Source organism: Echinops telfairi, unplaced genomic scaffold (genome assembly GCF_000313985.2).
Source record: "Echinops telfairi isolate 266 unplaced genomic scaffold, ASM31398v2 ScPeMD7_2291;HRSCAF=2852, whole genome shotgun sequence".
Lineage (NCBI taxonomy): Eukaryota > Metazoa > Chordata > Mammalia > Afrosoricida > Tenrecidae > Echinops > Echinops telfairi.
Genome location: NW_022106189.1, coordinates 30070605 through 30086665, shown reverse-complemented (window position 1 = coordinate 30086665; position 16061 = coordinate 30070605). Strand labels below are relative to the sequence as shown.

Genomic DNA, 16061 nt, shown 5'->3' with positions numbered 1-16061 from the left:
AAGTAAATTTGTTCAATTATGGACAAGCTGAAGGGATACTTCCTAAGGCTTATTTTCGGGTGCAGAAAAAAGCCATGAGACATCCCAACAATATTTGAAAATGACATCAGCATAATAAAAGCAAGTGCATATTCCTAAAACAAATAGTTGAGGGAAAATGATATCAATCTAGAGAGGTAATTTTTGGGATTCTTTCTCCAGGACAAGGTCAAAGGTCACAGGAGCCCTGGTGTTGTAGTGGGTTATGAGTTGGGCTTCGATAGTTTGAAACAACCAGCCACTTCACAGGAAAAAGATGCTTTTTACTCCTGTAGATTTATAGCCCTTTGAAAAGGATGGTGGCAGCATATGTACAACTGTACTTGACACAATGGATGAATGTATGGATTGTGATAAGAGATGTAAGAGCCCCCAATAAAAGTATTTAATAATCAAAAAATCATAGCCTCGATAATCCACAGAGGCAACTCTCCTGTGTTGTATAAGGTCACCATGGGTTGAAATCAACTTGATAGCAGTGAGCTGTGTGTTTTGGTTTGGACAGGTTAAACTACTTTATAGTCATACCTCAGAGTAGGTAAATCACGCCATGTTTCTTTTTCCATCCATTTTCAAGTTGCTTTTCTCTCTCTTATCTTTTTTAGGAAGGGGTTTACAAACCAGATCATGTTCGTATTCAACAGTTTGAACAACTTTTCAAAATTCCCAATAGCTTGTCCTCTCCCCAATTCTTTCTCTTCTTCCTCTTGTAGAATATTATCTTCCTGTCACCTCAGTCAAGCCAGACTGTTGAAAACCATAATGCTCACTGACAATTATAGTGCTCTGTGATATCTCCATGAAAGGTCTTGGTTGGAATGAGCAGAAATGACCACTAGATGCCACTGTCATTTCGATTTTTTAATTCAGAGATTACACAGCAGAATGAAAGAACCACGGACACACATCAACTTTTCTTTCTACCATAAGTGGAACTAGAACAGAAGTTGTTGGATTGTGTCAATAAAGAGCAAGACCCTTGTTTTCACTACACAGAAGTTTATTGTGGAAGTAAATTAAACATACAACACACAGTATGGATAATGGTGGCAAAAGCAATCTGGTAGCTTAAGGCAAGTTTCAATTGACATGAATTTAGAAAAGATGATGCAATGCTGTAATTTCGTTTAAATAGAAGCTGTGAAAAATCAAACTGCATCAAATAACTTAATAAAAAGTAATTCATAAAGCCTGCGCTACTGGAAGAAAAGGGCTCATGTTCTTAATGCCAGCATTAAGACAGGCAGAAGCAGCAGTGTTAAATGACCAAAAGGGGAAAAAATTCAGTATTTACATAAAGATGGCAACGTTGAAATGTAATAACAGTTGATGTTATTTACTGGTGACCTGAAAGCCCTTACTTAGCTAGAAGCAACAGAGAAAAAGGTACCATCATCATTTTGTTATTAAAAAAAAAAAAAAAGGTAAGTGCCGAAGTTAAAAGCCAAAGAGCCCTGTGATAAAGTAACTGTAAACCACCACTGTAAGGACCACTTAAAAGGCAATTTCCTCAGGGGAAGTTAGGGCACTGAGTGTGTAAACATGGGAGCGCACACCACCAAATACCAACCCATCCATCCAGAGTCCTCGGACAGGGAAGATCAGCATGACCTTATAACCGATGATTGTTTATGGCGATTTAAGCACACTCCTTACCATGCGCGACTCCAATATATAAGAGCTATTTGATTCTGAGAGAGAGGCTTCCGTTAGGGATTCTTAGACCTGTGTACAATGAAAGTCGGGGTTCCCTCATCAACCTAGACTATGACATAGTTCTACACGCCATGACTCACCCAGACTGACCGCGTCAGTTTAAAATAATGCCATTCCATTACGCTAAAATACATTTTTGCAAAAAGTCAGAAATGTAACAATTAATGAATATGACCATGGAAAATATTTGTAAGGTGCCATATGACTTGGCACTTTTTTCCAGTTCTGTATTTAAACAAACAAATAAAAAAAGTTACACTCAATTTGATACTGAACTGATTAAAAAACAAACAAAAAACAACTCTTACACTAATTCCTCTCAAAAGGTACTACTAATAGTCTTTTTTAGAACACTATATAGCTGTGAACGGTTTTTGTTTCCAAAATAAATGGAAGAAAGTGTACTTTCTGCACAGATGAGTTTTCTCTTTTAAGACTAATCTTTTATCACCTAGCATTGTTTTTGTGTTTTTTTTTACAAAAGCATGCAATATAAAATACACAGAACAGCAGCTATCTGAGACATGATTGAATACAGTATTACCCTTGTAGCTGATAGATGACTGCCTCCAGTTTAATATGCTGCTACACACAGGAAGAAGCTCCAGTATCCCTTTATGGCTGATTTAAGATTTAAAAAAAATATATCCCTGAATAAAGCAGAAGCCAGTCTGTGACTTCTTTAGTCATTTCAGTAGGATAGTATTGTCTGTGGAGAGTATCTCCATTCAAACTCATGATTACAGAACAATCTCAAACAGATCTGGTGCAGATTAGCGTTACCGGTAATAAACCAAACTTTTGCTCAAAAAGGAAACAGGGTGCTGACGCTAGTATTTAAAAGGATACTGCAACTTTAACAACTGTAAACTCTGTGTTAGAAGGCTGTGGCAGACAGCTCTGTGCTACTTGTTTTTAGCTTGTAAATAATGCAGTCACATCAGCAGTTCTAAAATGCCATGGTCTACAGGAACACAAAAGGAAATGGGGAAAGAGACCAATCAATTCCAGATTGCCTATTGAAAATGCAGCTGAAAGTAAAACACAAAATAAAACAAAACTGAGAACAACTGGTTTCGGGAAACAAAAGTCCCTCTGATACAAATGTTAAGTTCTTGACCTGATTTTAAATGACATGAACTTTTAAATTATGATGAAGAAAAAAAAAGGGGGGGGGGGCTTTACAAATGGGTAGTCTCAATTTACTAAAATAATGCCAACAAATTAAGCTTGCATAGAAAAAAATTTCAAAATATTACTGGCTACATGCTTAAAATATCAGAAATGCAGGTATTATAATCATAGTGCAAAACCATGGCAGTTTGTGATGACTGTTACTGCCGCAGGTTAGGAAAAGAGACCCCAGTACCTCCAGTTATCACAGTTTCTGGTCTTGTAATCAATTATTTCTACCAGCTAGAAGCCACGTCTATGTGAAGATGAGCGGCACATGTGCCGTGCTGCTAACTACCCAAGTTTGAGGTCATCCCCACCTAAATTAGAGCCAGGACTAGGGTCTTGTTGTCTTCTTGCCTGCAATGAAAGAATAAAAATGTGGTATCAGAATGTGTCTTGAAATTAAAACACGATACACGCAAATACAAGATACAGCAACATATAACATTAAAAATAAATAAATTGATTAACCAGAATCACCACATTGTAAGAGACAATAGAACAATTAAATCATGAAGTTTTTGCCACTTCCCGTAAAAACAAAAAATACTTACCATATTTTACATTCATGACCATAAATTTATATTATGTATAAAGAATTTGAACATATCAGACTTATTAGCTTATCACCTTAGTAGCAATCTTTCCTTTTTAGAAATAGCTGGTGTCTAAAATGGATTGTGGTGATGAGTGCGCAACTCTTTTAAATATGTTTAAACTATGAAATTGTATGGTATATGAGTTATATGTCAGTAAAACTGCTAAAGGTGGGGGGCAGCTGCTATGTATTGGGTACCCACTATGTGCTAGGCACTCTTATAAGTACTTTCTATGGATGAACGGTTTAATTCCTCCCAACAATCTGTGGCACAGGTGCTATTATTTATCCCCATTTTATAAAGCCACTGAATCACAGAGAAATGTGCTAGTGAATTGCCATGTCACTCTGATTTCCGTCTCTGCTGATTTAGTAGTTTGTTTTTTTTAAGCCAACTGAGTTTTTACCAGAAATATCTACCTCAAGACAGTAAAGTGTCTCCAAAGTAAAGCTAGAAGTATAAAAGAGAGTCCTTGGTACATACAAAAGAAGTCTCTTTCCAACACGACTTAAGAACCAAGAGGCTTGACAGTTATAAACACGAGTTCAAAATTCACTTTAGAATGAACATTCTTATTTAAAATGCTTATGGCAAAATAGTTAACAGTGAACAGCTACCAACTAACATACAGTGTATAAAAGCAAAACAACAACCCATCACCGTGGAGTCTTCATTCTGACTCAGCAAACCCCTTAGGGTAAGAATCCGAAATATTCCATTTAGCTACATGTAGTATGTTAAGGATCACCAGTGACTGATGGCTTCTCCACTGTCAATGTCAAGTTTTGGAAACAAACTTAACAACAACAACAAAATCACATTCCGATTAAAATTCTTAACATCTAAAACAGTTGTGTGAAAAGACCATGCCTGCTCTTTAAGAAATGATTTCAACAAGTCACACTTGTACTCTGAACCTGCCCCTCTGCAGTCATGGGGTTGATTCTGACTCTGTGCCTGTTAGGAACAGTATAGAACCGCTCTGTAGACTGACTGCCACCTTCTCCTTTTTGGGAGTGGCTGGTGGATTCAAACTGCTGGCCTTTTGCCGAGAAGCTGAGCTCTTAACCACTGCCCTACCAGGGGTCCTACTAGTTCTTCGTTAAAATCCAGTTTGGTCAGAAGCTCCAGCTAGGTCACCCTTGTCAAGAGTAGGGGTCCTCAGACTTTTTAAACAGGGGGTCAGTCCACTGTCCCTCAGACCCATTGGAGGGCCAGACTATACAGTAGTTAAAAAAAAACCCTATGAACAAATTCCTATGCACACTGCACGTATCTTATTTTGAAGTAAAAAACAAAACGGGGCAAAAACACCTGCCGGGCTGGATAAATGTCCTCAGCGAGCCGCATGTGGCCAGCAGGCTGTAGTGTGAGGACCCCTGGTCAAGAAGGTTGTATGGTTGAAATAAAAACGGCAATTACTTGATTCACTTTCAAACAGATCAACTAAAATTCAACACAACTTTTTAATCTTCTAAATTTTGATACAGTTCTCCTGCAGATTGGTTCTTTTTTGCATTAAGCAGAATGTACATGGACTAAATTCCGGCACATTATTTTTAGTGAATAGGCAGGTCGGAGTGATGCAGTAGGACCACAGACTGTGAGCTATGAGAGGGAGTCATCTGCACCAGGAAGCCAATTTTAGTTGCACACAGAACCAGGGCTACCTGTGGTACAGGACAGATCAATTCTGAAATGCCAGTGATGGTGATACACGCATCTGCTTTCAGTCAATGGAGGTTAGAAAGTGGCTGAGCCACGAGGAAACACTGAGAAAAATCAATCCTAATTATATATTTATAAACCAAGACTAACCCATCACTACTATTCTGTAGCTTTTGTCTTGCCGATCTGAACAATTTTCACATTGCTTTAACAAGAATGCGGTGACTCCACAATGAGTGACCAGAAGGTCATCAGGAGCTGGAGTTTCCTGACTGACCGGTCATGGCTCTGAGTAGTCATGGCTCTATTTACAGTTGTCTATTTGGCAACAGCATGGAGCCCAGGCATAGAGGCGTGTTGCTGCGTATTTGAGCTTGACATTTCTGTTTCTGCTGCACAGACAAGATGGCGGGGGATGTAGGGTCAGGGAGAGGAAAAGGGAAGCTAGAGGATGAATGGGAGAAGAGGGGAGAAAGAGCTGGGGTTAGGACGCGGTCACAGGATGGAGAAAAACACAAAAGCGGATTCAAGGTCAGGGAAAAGGCGGTTTCCCTAGGGCTGGGATTCAGCAACTGGATGGGGCCATGAGAAGAACTGCTTTCTGACAGAGGATGGACATTTCGGATGAAATACTCTTAGTTTATTAATAAGCTGAAGTGAAGTGAAGTGGTGGCAAAGAAATGCCCTGGACTAGATGCTTCTAAGAGAACACGGGTCTGTCAGGTGTAGTTCCTTTCTCCTCAGTCGACCCAAGAGGGCCCTGGAGTCTAACCTATTTACTAGCAGTTATTTCAGCACAAGCTTTTAACATAAAGCAGATGCTCAGGCGCCTGACTTCAGAACACACGTTTTCAATATTTATAGAAGATTACTCCAGTCTTCTTACTACCAGTTGTCTGTTTTCTCTCAGTCAGTAGACTGCCCCCCAGAGACCCAACAAATTGGGCTCTAGAGGCAGTCAGGAGACAACTCCAAAAGAGGAGGGCAGCGCCCTCAGCAGGCAACCCCTTGGGCCAGGGCTCTGCCAGAACCAAGCGTGGGGCTGGCCAGTGATGCAAAAGAGCTTGGTTGATTTCCACTCTACTATTATTCAGGTCACCAAGGCAAAGTTAAAATATTTTGATGGAAAAACGCCCTACTACCTACAAATAGCCATGATTTACTGAGCAAGCACCAAGTCTATATATTGCGCTCATCACTTTACATCTGATGTTTAGAGCAGCAAAGGCCTTCAGAGACCTGGTCCAAAGGTCATTTACAGATGAGGGCGGAAGTGATGTCCCTAAGGTCATCATAGTAAGTTGGCAGTCAGAACAACTGAACAATGCATGCTTACTTCAGAAATAGCATTAGTATCAGCTTTCAGACTCATCGCTATATGCCACCCCCCATTACTAAGGCCAAAGGAGACACAGGCAGATATTTTAAGTCCTAATATTGTAAGAAAAGAAGCTAATAAAAAAATCTCTTTCCCAAAACTAATTTCAAAAAGGTGAAAACAGTCTGTACACAATTACAAACACTTGTCAGATCAGTAGACTGTAAGAGCTGGTCCAACAGGCATACAAAAAATACCTAGTTCCAGGGAGTGGGGAGGGAGGGGAAAAATGAGGAGCTGATACCAAGAGCTCAAGTAGAAAGCAAATGTTTTGAGAATGATGATGATAACAATTGTACAAATGTGCTTGACACAATGGATGTATGTATGGATTGTGACAAGAGTTGCATGAGCCCCCAATAAAATGATCTGAAAAAAAGAGAGAAAATGAAAATAGAAACTTCACTGCTTAATATAACCCCTCTCCCCCCCAAAAAAGACCTCCCAGGCAGCGGGGAGGGGGGTAGAGTATGGAATAAAAAACCAAAACAAAACCCAATACCTAAGTTCTTACAGAGCATGCACCACCCTCAAGCAACTTTATAGGTATGGTAGTTAATCTTCTGTCAACATGGGTATGCCATGCTGCCCAGTTCTCTGTTCAGGTGCAGATGCTGTTCAAAGACATTTATATGTGATTAACATGTACAATTAGCTGATTTTAAGTAGAGCAGACTATCTTTCATAAGTGGGTTGGCCTTATTTAATGATTTGAAGATCTTAACAGCAAAACTATCCTCTTGAGGAAAAAATAATCCTGGCTCAGCTCTGTTGCAGACATTTTGCAAGGACTTCCAGTCAGCCACCTGGCCTATACATTTCGAATTTTCAGTTCCCACAAACTCATGAACCAGTTCCTTCAAATGTCTCTCTTTACACACACACAGACACAGTTCTCTGGAGAACTGTAACACATAAAGTAACATTTCCAAAGAAAAAGATAGGGGAAATAAGCTATAGCTTTGATTTGGACCCAGGAAGGCTTACCATTTTAGTTATATGACCTTAAATTAAGACTCCGATCCTCTCTCAGCCTTAGTTCCTCAAAATGGAGACACTCCTTACATGAGTATGTAAGATTTAGTATGAAACAAATACTTTTAGGGTATCTGATCTGGCACACACTAAACATTTAAGCAGAGGTTGCTAAGAGTTGCTTATCACTTTCTAATTTATCTCGTCTACTCTTTTCAAGTAGTAACAATCACTGCATCCTGTTGATAATAATCTTTACAAATTAAAGCAAGGTTAAGACAAAAATGTTTTCAGTAAAACTCCTATTTCTTATGGTGCAGAGCACACCAAGACTCCCTTAACTATGCGCTCTGGAAGTCCTCCTCTGTCACTCTTCAGGGAGCCCTAGCAGTTACACGTTGAGTGGCTAACCATAAGGTTGGCAGTTCAAAATTACCAGCCACTGGGCGGAAGAAAGATGAGGCTTTCTACTCCCCAAAAGAGTTACAGTCTCGGAAACCCACTGAAACAGCGCTGTCTTGCTCCATATGGTGGTCGCTATGGCAGTGAGTTATTCTCTTTACTGCAGCTCGAGTCCACATTCCCAGTTCACGCTCCTCTGCTGCCCTGACCCATGGGACCCACCACAGAGCGGCCAGCACAGATATGTTCTTATGCTGACTTTGCTCGTACTCAAAATGGGTGTTAGTATAGTTAACTGGTTTGAAACCTGAAGGCTGTGGGAACTTAAAACAAATAGATGCTGAGTTGCTCCCCGCTCCCCCCTTTTCTTGGACCACACAAATGGGAGGTTAAAAAACACAAAAGCAAAACCCACATAAAACCTTGTGCCTGTTTTAATTTCCAATTCATCTTCACATAAAATGTTCCTGTGATTTGAATGAAAATTACTAGCAGAAAAGCCACGACTTACCCATTCTGACATTAAAGACCATCACTTGCTTGCAAACACTTTATAGCCTAACCAAACGAAAAGCATTCTCAAGATAACAAGAGTGAAAATCACTCACATGAGCCAACAGTTTGTTATAGTTTGGGTTAAGGAGCCAATCAGTCAAAGGCAATCCGTAGATACCGAGATGCTGTATGAGCAGGTATCAAACAGGTGACAAAATGCTATCTCCACGTCAGCTATGATCAGAGCACTAGCTCTCATCATCCTCAAATCAATCTTGTTCAGACAAACCAACATCTGAATGACAGCCGCTGGGATGTGTAACTGAAGAGAGTGCCTGAGGAAGAGGTTTTCAAACAGACAGATTGTCAGGCAGCAGAGGCCTTGTTTTGTGTGGCACAAAACAGGTCATTTCATGGAATGATGTCTGAGATAATTTTCTTTTAAAAGTCTTACCTTTTTATTTTATTTTTTAAAAATCATTTTATTAGGGGCTCATACAACTCTTATCACAATCCATACATACATCAATTGTGTCAAGCACATTTGTATATATGTTGCCATCATCATTCTCAAAGTCTTACCTTTTTATTAAAGCCATGGAACCCAGACAAAACCTCACTGCACTTAGTCAATTCCAACTCACAGAACCCCATGTGGGCTTTCCAAGGCTGTATGTACATCTTTAGGGGAACAGACAGCCTCATCTTTGACCCATGGGGCAGCCGGGGGGTTTGAAAGGTTGTCACCTTGCAGTTAGCCCTCCAATGCTTACCCAACAGTGCCACCAGTCCCCAGGGGCTTTGAAAAGTTAGTGGGAAAAATAGAAAGAAAATATCATAGAATTCACCCCCCCAAAGGAAAAAAAAAAGAATTTTCCCACCAACTTTTGGAAGCCCCTTTGTATAGAAGAGCAAACCAATCATTGAGTGAACAATGATAATGAATTTTCACAAGTGACATCACCTCTCTAACTAGTCCTCAGATTAAGACCACTACCAGAACCGGGGACTCATCCTCTTAAACTCTCCTCTCCCAGGGCGACTACTACCTTGTTTCCAACTACGAAAAGTTCAAAATCCTCTGCTGGATGTTAAAAAAACAAAGAACACACAACAATCTCGGCAAAACCGTGTCCTGGGCTCTCCACGATTAAGGTGAAAACATGTCCCCCCACATCCTGGCAGACGGTGAGTCTCTGGGTGGAAGAGAGAGCAGGAGGTAACAAGCTGCTGCTGAGCCCCACTTCTAAGCTGCACCTACCAAGTGGGACGCTAGACAGCAACTCACAAGGGTTGGGTGTTAACCCTTTTTTCAGGCAAGGGTCACAGAGGATCTACAACTTCCAAGTGTCACCTGACCAGTAGTAATGCTGGGATTCAAATCTAGAGCCCTGTGATTATAAACTCTGTGCTCATTCCACGACAGCAAAGGCCCCCTAAAATTATGGCTAGCTAGAGGATTCCCTGAAAGCATTCCAGGGGCCCCAGAGAGACCCAGAAAAAGCAGGACACTACTTCACCCAGAATGGTACTGCTTATTTATTTTCTCCATCAGGATTCTGATCAAGACTTCAAACGCAGGATCATATAAAAAGGACAACACGGCGGCAAATACAGATGGCAAGCTGAAGAATCTTCTTCACTCTTCCTTCACACTAAATGCACAATTCTGGTCAAGATTGCGGAAATAAAACTCCACAACCAAACTCCTGGCCATAAAAGTGGTTTCCAACTCATGGTGCCCCTACAAGGGCAGGGTAGAACTGCCCCCGTGGGTTTCTGAGACAGGAACTCTTTACGTTAATAGAAAGCCTTGTCTTTCTTTGGTGGAGTGGATGGTGGTTTTGAACTGCTGACCTTTCAGTTAGCAGGCGAATGCTCATAACTACTATGCTTCCAGGGCTCGTGGCTGAAATAAACAGGGCTCCTTGGAGACCTATCACTTGCCAAATTAGTGGTAGTCTGCCATTACCTCTGAAAGGTTTAAAAAAAGCATGCTCGTGACATATCATTTTTCACTTAGTCAGCAAAATAAAATAACTAAATTCTACAGTGAATAATGGATTGGACACTATCTACATTTGACACAGTTGGTGAAATGAAAATATTTCATTTGGAGGAGCTTACTAATTGATTTCAGGTTTAGGACATTAGTGAAAATAAAAACTCTTGCCACCACCCACCTCTTGGAATTTGGTGTCCTACTGTTCGTGACCTTACTGGTACATAGAAGGCTCCTGGCCACCACTATGACACGCTGGGTAGGGTAAGGCAGGGCTAGAGGCCTATGGGGTGATCCAGCTGGGGGCAGATGTCCTATGTCTCAGTGCTGCCAGGAACTCAGGCTCCCAAGGACCATTTACTGGGGTTGGGCCGCCCACGGTGACCACTATTCCTTGGCGCTAAGCTCCAGTCAGGCACCAGGACCACCCACTGAAATCGTTATTATTCTTTTCTGCCTCAGCTTTTTCTTTTACAGGCAAAACCTCTTGTGGCACATTTTATTTTTCAGCTTAATCATCTTTACAGGCAGTGTGGAAATAAATTCCCAGTGCTAGCATGCACATTGGGGGACTGGGGGGTGGTGGCTTTTAAAACATAGGGAAGTATGCTGTACACTGTGCTTCCTTCCTTTAACCAATGATTTGAAAGAAAGCAAGTCAATTCATCATTCTGAGGGTCTCAGTTACCTCAGCTGGAAAAATAAGATTAGCTGTGCCATGCCTCTTAAGATGTGTAAATTACAAAGGTAAAGTAACAGTTCCCCCAATATTCTTCTTTTAGGAAAATGGAATTAGGTTGCCAGAAAATAAGCCAACATTAGAAATTAAGTATGGATTAAAAAGAAAAAAATGAAAAAGCAAAGTATACACACCCAAGTGCCAAATACCACACAACCCGCATGTGGGCCCAGGCCTGGCCCAATCCTCTGGATGACAGTGCTTCACAGAACTGATGTCTTCACTTATTATCTGTGGGGGCTACCGGATCTTAAATCATTGATGAAAATGCAATGTGGTCTCTATGCTCTCAGTCCTAATGCAGAGAGAATGCCCTGCTGCCTTTTAGAGAACTAAAGGATAGACTGTTAGCAGACAATTCAATTAGCTGGAGCCAGCGCTTCGGGAGAGCTTTTAGTGCTGGCATAGTACTTGAGAGCTATCGCTTACTGCAGACTTACACATTCCAAACACTATCCTAAGGGCTTTACAAGCATTGATCATTTAGTTTTCACACAATTTGAGAGAGGAAACTGAGGCTTAAGAACGATGGGCAAGTTGGTAGAGCAGGCATAGAAACCAGAAACAGTCCCTCGGAGCGATGGGGCCTGATCCCTTTCTCAGTCACCTTATTTGTTAATATACAAATTCTCACAGTTGTTTTCCTTCAAAGAACATTATCCTCAAGTTAAATCAATCAAGCTTACAATTTAGGAAACAGAAACCTTAGCTTAAGTTAATCTGAAACTTTTATTAAAACAAAAAAATAAATTTTTAAAAGAAGAAAAAAAAAAACTTCCTAAATAATGTCTCATTGCCAAAAACTCATTCTTCAAATATAATACAGCTAAAGAGTACTTTTTGGAACCTAGTCTTACATTGATTTAGAGACACTGTTATAACTTGCTCCAAAGACTGTCAACATGCAGTTCTCTACCACAGCAAGTTCTGGGCTCCTGTCTCCACATACACTGTTCCTCTGACTGAAGTGCTCGCCCCAACTTGCTCAGCTGGCAAACTTCCCCTCGTCCTTCACAAGCCTGCAAGTGGATGCTCTGTGAATCCCCCGCACAGAGGCAGACTCAAGCGCTTTCCCCCTTCAATACCACAGCCCTCTTTTCAGCCTCTGGTCGTCTGTTTACATCCATCCATCTATCTTCTGTAAGATTCAAAGCTGCTGAAGGGTAGAAACCATTCATTTCCACCAACGTCTTTCCCAGCCACTAACATAGATCTCTATTAGTGGGTTATGTGTTGGGCTACTAACCTGTATGATCAGCAGTTTAAACCCACCAGCTACTGCACAGGAGAAAGCTCAGGGTCTCTACAGAGTTTTCTACTCTGCCCCATAGGGTTGCAATGAGTAGGCATCACCCCAATGGCAGTGTGTTTCTATAAGACGATAGAATCTGGTGCCCTAGTGGTGCAGTGGTGAAACAGATGCGAACTGTAGGGTTGGCCTTTCAAATCCACCAGTCATTCCTCTGGAGAAAGATATGGAAATTTGCTTCTGTAAAGATTTCCAGGAGCCCTTAGGCCAATTCTATTTTGTCTCACAGGGGTTAGTGTGGCAGAATGGACTTGTGCAGTAGGCTGGTAGTACAGAATCTAGCACAAAGAGTTGGGGTTTGCTAGTAAATATAAACCAAAAATTCAATCTGGTTTAACAATTTAATATAGATATTTAGGATCTTTTCAGAGCCCTTTAACATTCTTTTTTTAAAATCATTTTATTAGGGGCTCATACAACTCTTATCACAATCCATACATACATCAACTGTGTAAAGCGCTTTGTACATTTACCACCCTCATCATTCTCAAAACATCTCCTAAGGCCCCCCCGCCCCCCCTCCCACATTAGGTCCTCACTTTTCCCCACCCTCTCCGTTACCCACTCCCTCAAGAGCCCTTGATTAATTTATAAATTGTTATTTTGTCATATCTTGCCCTGGCCGACGTCTCCCTTCACCCACTTTTCGGTTGTCTGTCCTCTCCTTTAACATTCTTATTGCTTTAATCTGCAGGCTATTCTGTAACGCTAGTTTTCAGACAGGCAAGAGAGAATCTGCTTTTTGGAGATCTCTCATGGACAATGCATAAAATACTGTGGTGTGTAATGTGCAGCACAAAATCAGGGTCGCCATCTCATGGGGTTTACAATAAAGTATGGGGCAGAGAAGTGTCCATATGGGCAATGGCTAAGGAGGTTGGAGAAGGACTCAGCAAATTAATACTGAGGCTGGACTGTGATGAGCAAGCGGAAAAGTACCTTTCTAGGTCAAGCAAAACAGAATGAGCAAAAAGATTGAGGTGTAAGATAAATAAATGCCTACTGTACATTTAAAAAGGCCTCCAGGTTATAGATACAAGCATTCTGAAAGAAAATGGGGTGGGGAATCTGACCCCCCTAACTATGAAAGCTGCAAAGACAATAAATACATGGTCTATGTCTTTCCTGTCCTTTTCTCTTAGTGACAAAGTATTCTTGGGTACATCCTCAGCTGTTCTACCACATGGCAGCCTATGGGATAAATCAATGCACTGACAAGGGATCAACCAGTCATTAAAAGATACAGTAAGAATAGCTGACACCTAGTCAGCCTTTACTCCTGTATTTCCTCATTCAATCCTCAGGAACTGGAGGAAGTGACATTAACATTACTCCTACTTTATAGATGAGAAAACTTAGTCAGATGAAATAAATTGCCTCAGTCAGGTGACAACAGTCAATGACAGCCAGTCAGATCAGCTGTCTAGCTCCAGAGTCTGGTCCGGGAACTACTCTCTTTCTTCACACACCGAAATTTTGGTATCAGTATAATACATATACACTTGTGCTTTAAAAAACAACAACACAGTTTTCTGTATTATGTAACATTGGTTTTTACAATGACTGAGAGTTATTGTTTACTGATATTCCAGTGACTAAAAAGTATTGGTACTAAGGTTCAAGTTACAGACTTAGGAATTTATTCCAAACAATGAAAGTTTCAACATGTCTATGACCATACATACAAGTTCTCTCAGAAATACACTTCTCAGTCCCTTAGGGAGGGGTCTTCAAAAGATGGTTCAGTTAACAATGGCTTCTGAGGGGGATCTGCTGAGCCACGTAAATTCAAGGCAGAGAGATCCACTCAGACGGTATGGCAATTATGACACTTGGTATCACAATAATACAATAGGTATTATTTGGGAATACAAAGGGGTCTTGATAAAAATTTTCTTGAAGGACACAAGACCATCCCTGGGGCTTACTAGAAAGAAGCTCTTAGAGAAAAGAAAACTGTATTGGTGAGAAAAAGGCCAGTAAGGTTGCACAGAGGAGATATTCTCCATCTTGACAAGGCATCTGTTCATCGTAAAGGTAGTACGGGCCATTTTAAGAGAATGTGTTGGAAAACCTTACTCCAACCCCTACAGCCCTGATCTTACTTTCAGACTTTTTTTTTGTTCTGCAAACTTAAAAGAAATTTAAAAAGAACACGACTTGAGTTCAAAACTTCCATTTTGACGCAGTGTAAATCAGAGTACAAAGTTTTCTGGGTTAGAGGGGAAACAAACACTGCCTTTAGAAGTGTACAGGCTTAGGTGATGTGCCAAGAAACAAAAGCTTCATGATGAGCTATTAAATTATATTAAGTGTGAATTGCATGTCAGAAAAAAAACTTTTTAAAAACAGCTTCACACTTTTATATTCTTGACATCATGGTACTTTTAATTGCCTCCTATGCATGTGAAAGTTAGACATTGAATAAGGAAGACCAAAGAAGAATTGATGCATTTGAATTATGCTGCTGATAAAGAATACTCAAAATACCACAGACAGCCATAAGAACAAACAAATCTGTCCTGGAAAAAGTACAGCCAGACTGTTCTTAGAGGCAAGGCTGGTGAGACTTCATGTATAAGGAGAGACCAGCTCCTGGAGCAGGACGTCATGCTTGGTAGAGTGGAGGGAAAGTGACAAAGAGGAAGCCCTTGACCAGATGGACTGACACCGGGGCTGCAATAATGGGCTCAGACATAAGAACAATTGTGAGGACGGTGCAAGGACAGGGTGGTGTTTGTTCTGTTGGACACAGAGTTGCTATAGAGTTGGAATCAATTGGACTGTACCTAGCAGCAACAACATGATTTTGTAAAAATGCTTTTCTACTTACTCTCATATACCATAAACATATATCATTCCTTGTGACTGTTAAGTGTTTGTGCTAACTTTTTCTATTTTACTATGTTATAAACTTGAAGCACATGATATAATGATGTTGAACAGTATCTTTAGTTGTTAGTCTAGTTTTGTTTTACTTGCATACATTTCGTACAGAATTTATATTTCTGAACAGTCCTATGTATACATTATTAATTTTTACGACAGGTCTATTTAAAACAGAGTATATACTTGTGTGTAGGAAAAAAAAGTAATCTCCAAGTCAAGAGAAGCCATCAAAATGGGGCAAGGGTCTTCAGTGTCGAAGACGGAACTCATGGGTAAGAAAATTATAAAAACATATAAAAGTGACTGCAAAAAACGGGATAATGATTAATTCTGAGGGGAAGGAGAGGGTTGTAATTAGGTATGCACTTGGAAGGGCTCCTGGGGTTTTATCATTTAACCTAGAAGGTACTTTCCCCCCTTATTTATTTTATTTTAATAAATCATTTTATTGAGGGCTCTTACAGCTCTTATAATAATCCATATGAGGAGATGATAGCAAAGGCTCAAGTAGAAAGCAAATGTTTTGAGAATGATGATGGCAACAGATGTACAAATGGGCTTGACACAATGGATGTATGGATGGATTGTGATGAGTTGTGCAAGTCCATAATAAAATGGTTTTTAAAAATCCATACATCAATTTTATCAAGCACATTTGTACACATGTTGCCATC

General features: G+C 40.4%; 1 protein-coding gene across 1 annotated transcript in view; it reads right to left on the bottom strand.

Annotated features, from left to right (window-relative positions):
* Positions 1 to 885: 885 nt before the first annotated feature.
* The window catches only part of CBFB (core-binding factor subunit beta), a 52901-nt gene continuing 37725 nt past the window's right edge, over positions 886 to 16061 (bottom strand). The window contains exon 5 of the mRNA XM_045293911.1: positions 886 to 3288. Coding sequence (XP_045149846.1) covers positions 3266 to 3288 — 23 coding nt within the window. The 3' untranslated portion in view covers positions 886 to 3265. The remainder of the gene's footprint in view (positions 3289 to 16061) is intronic.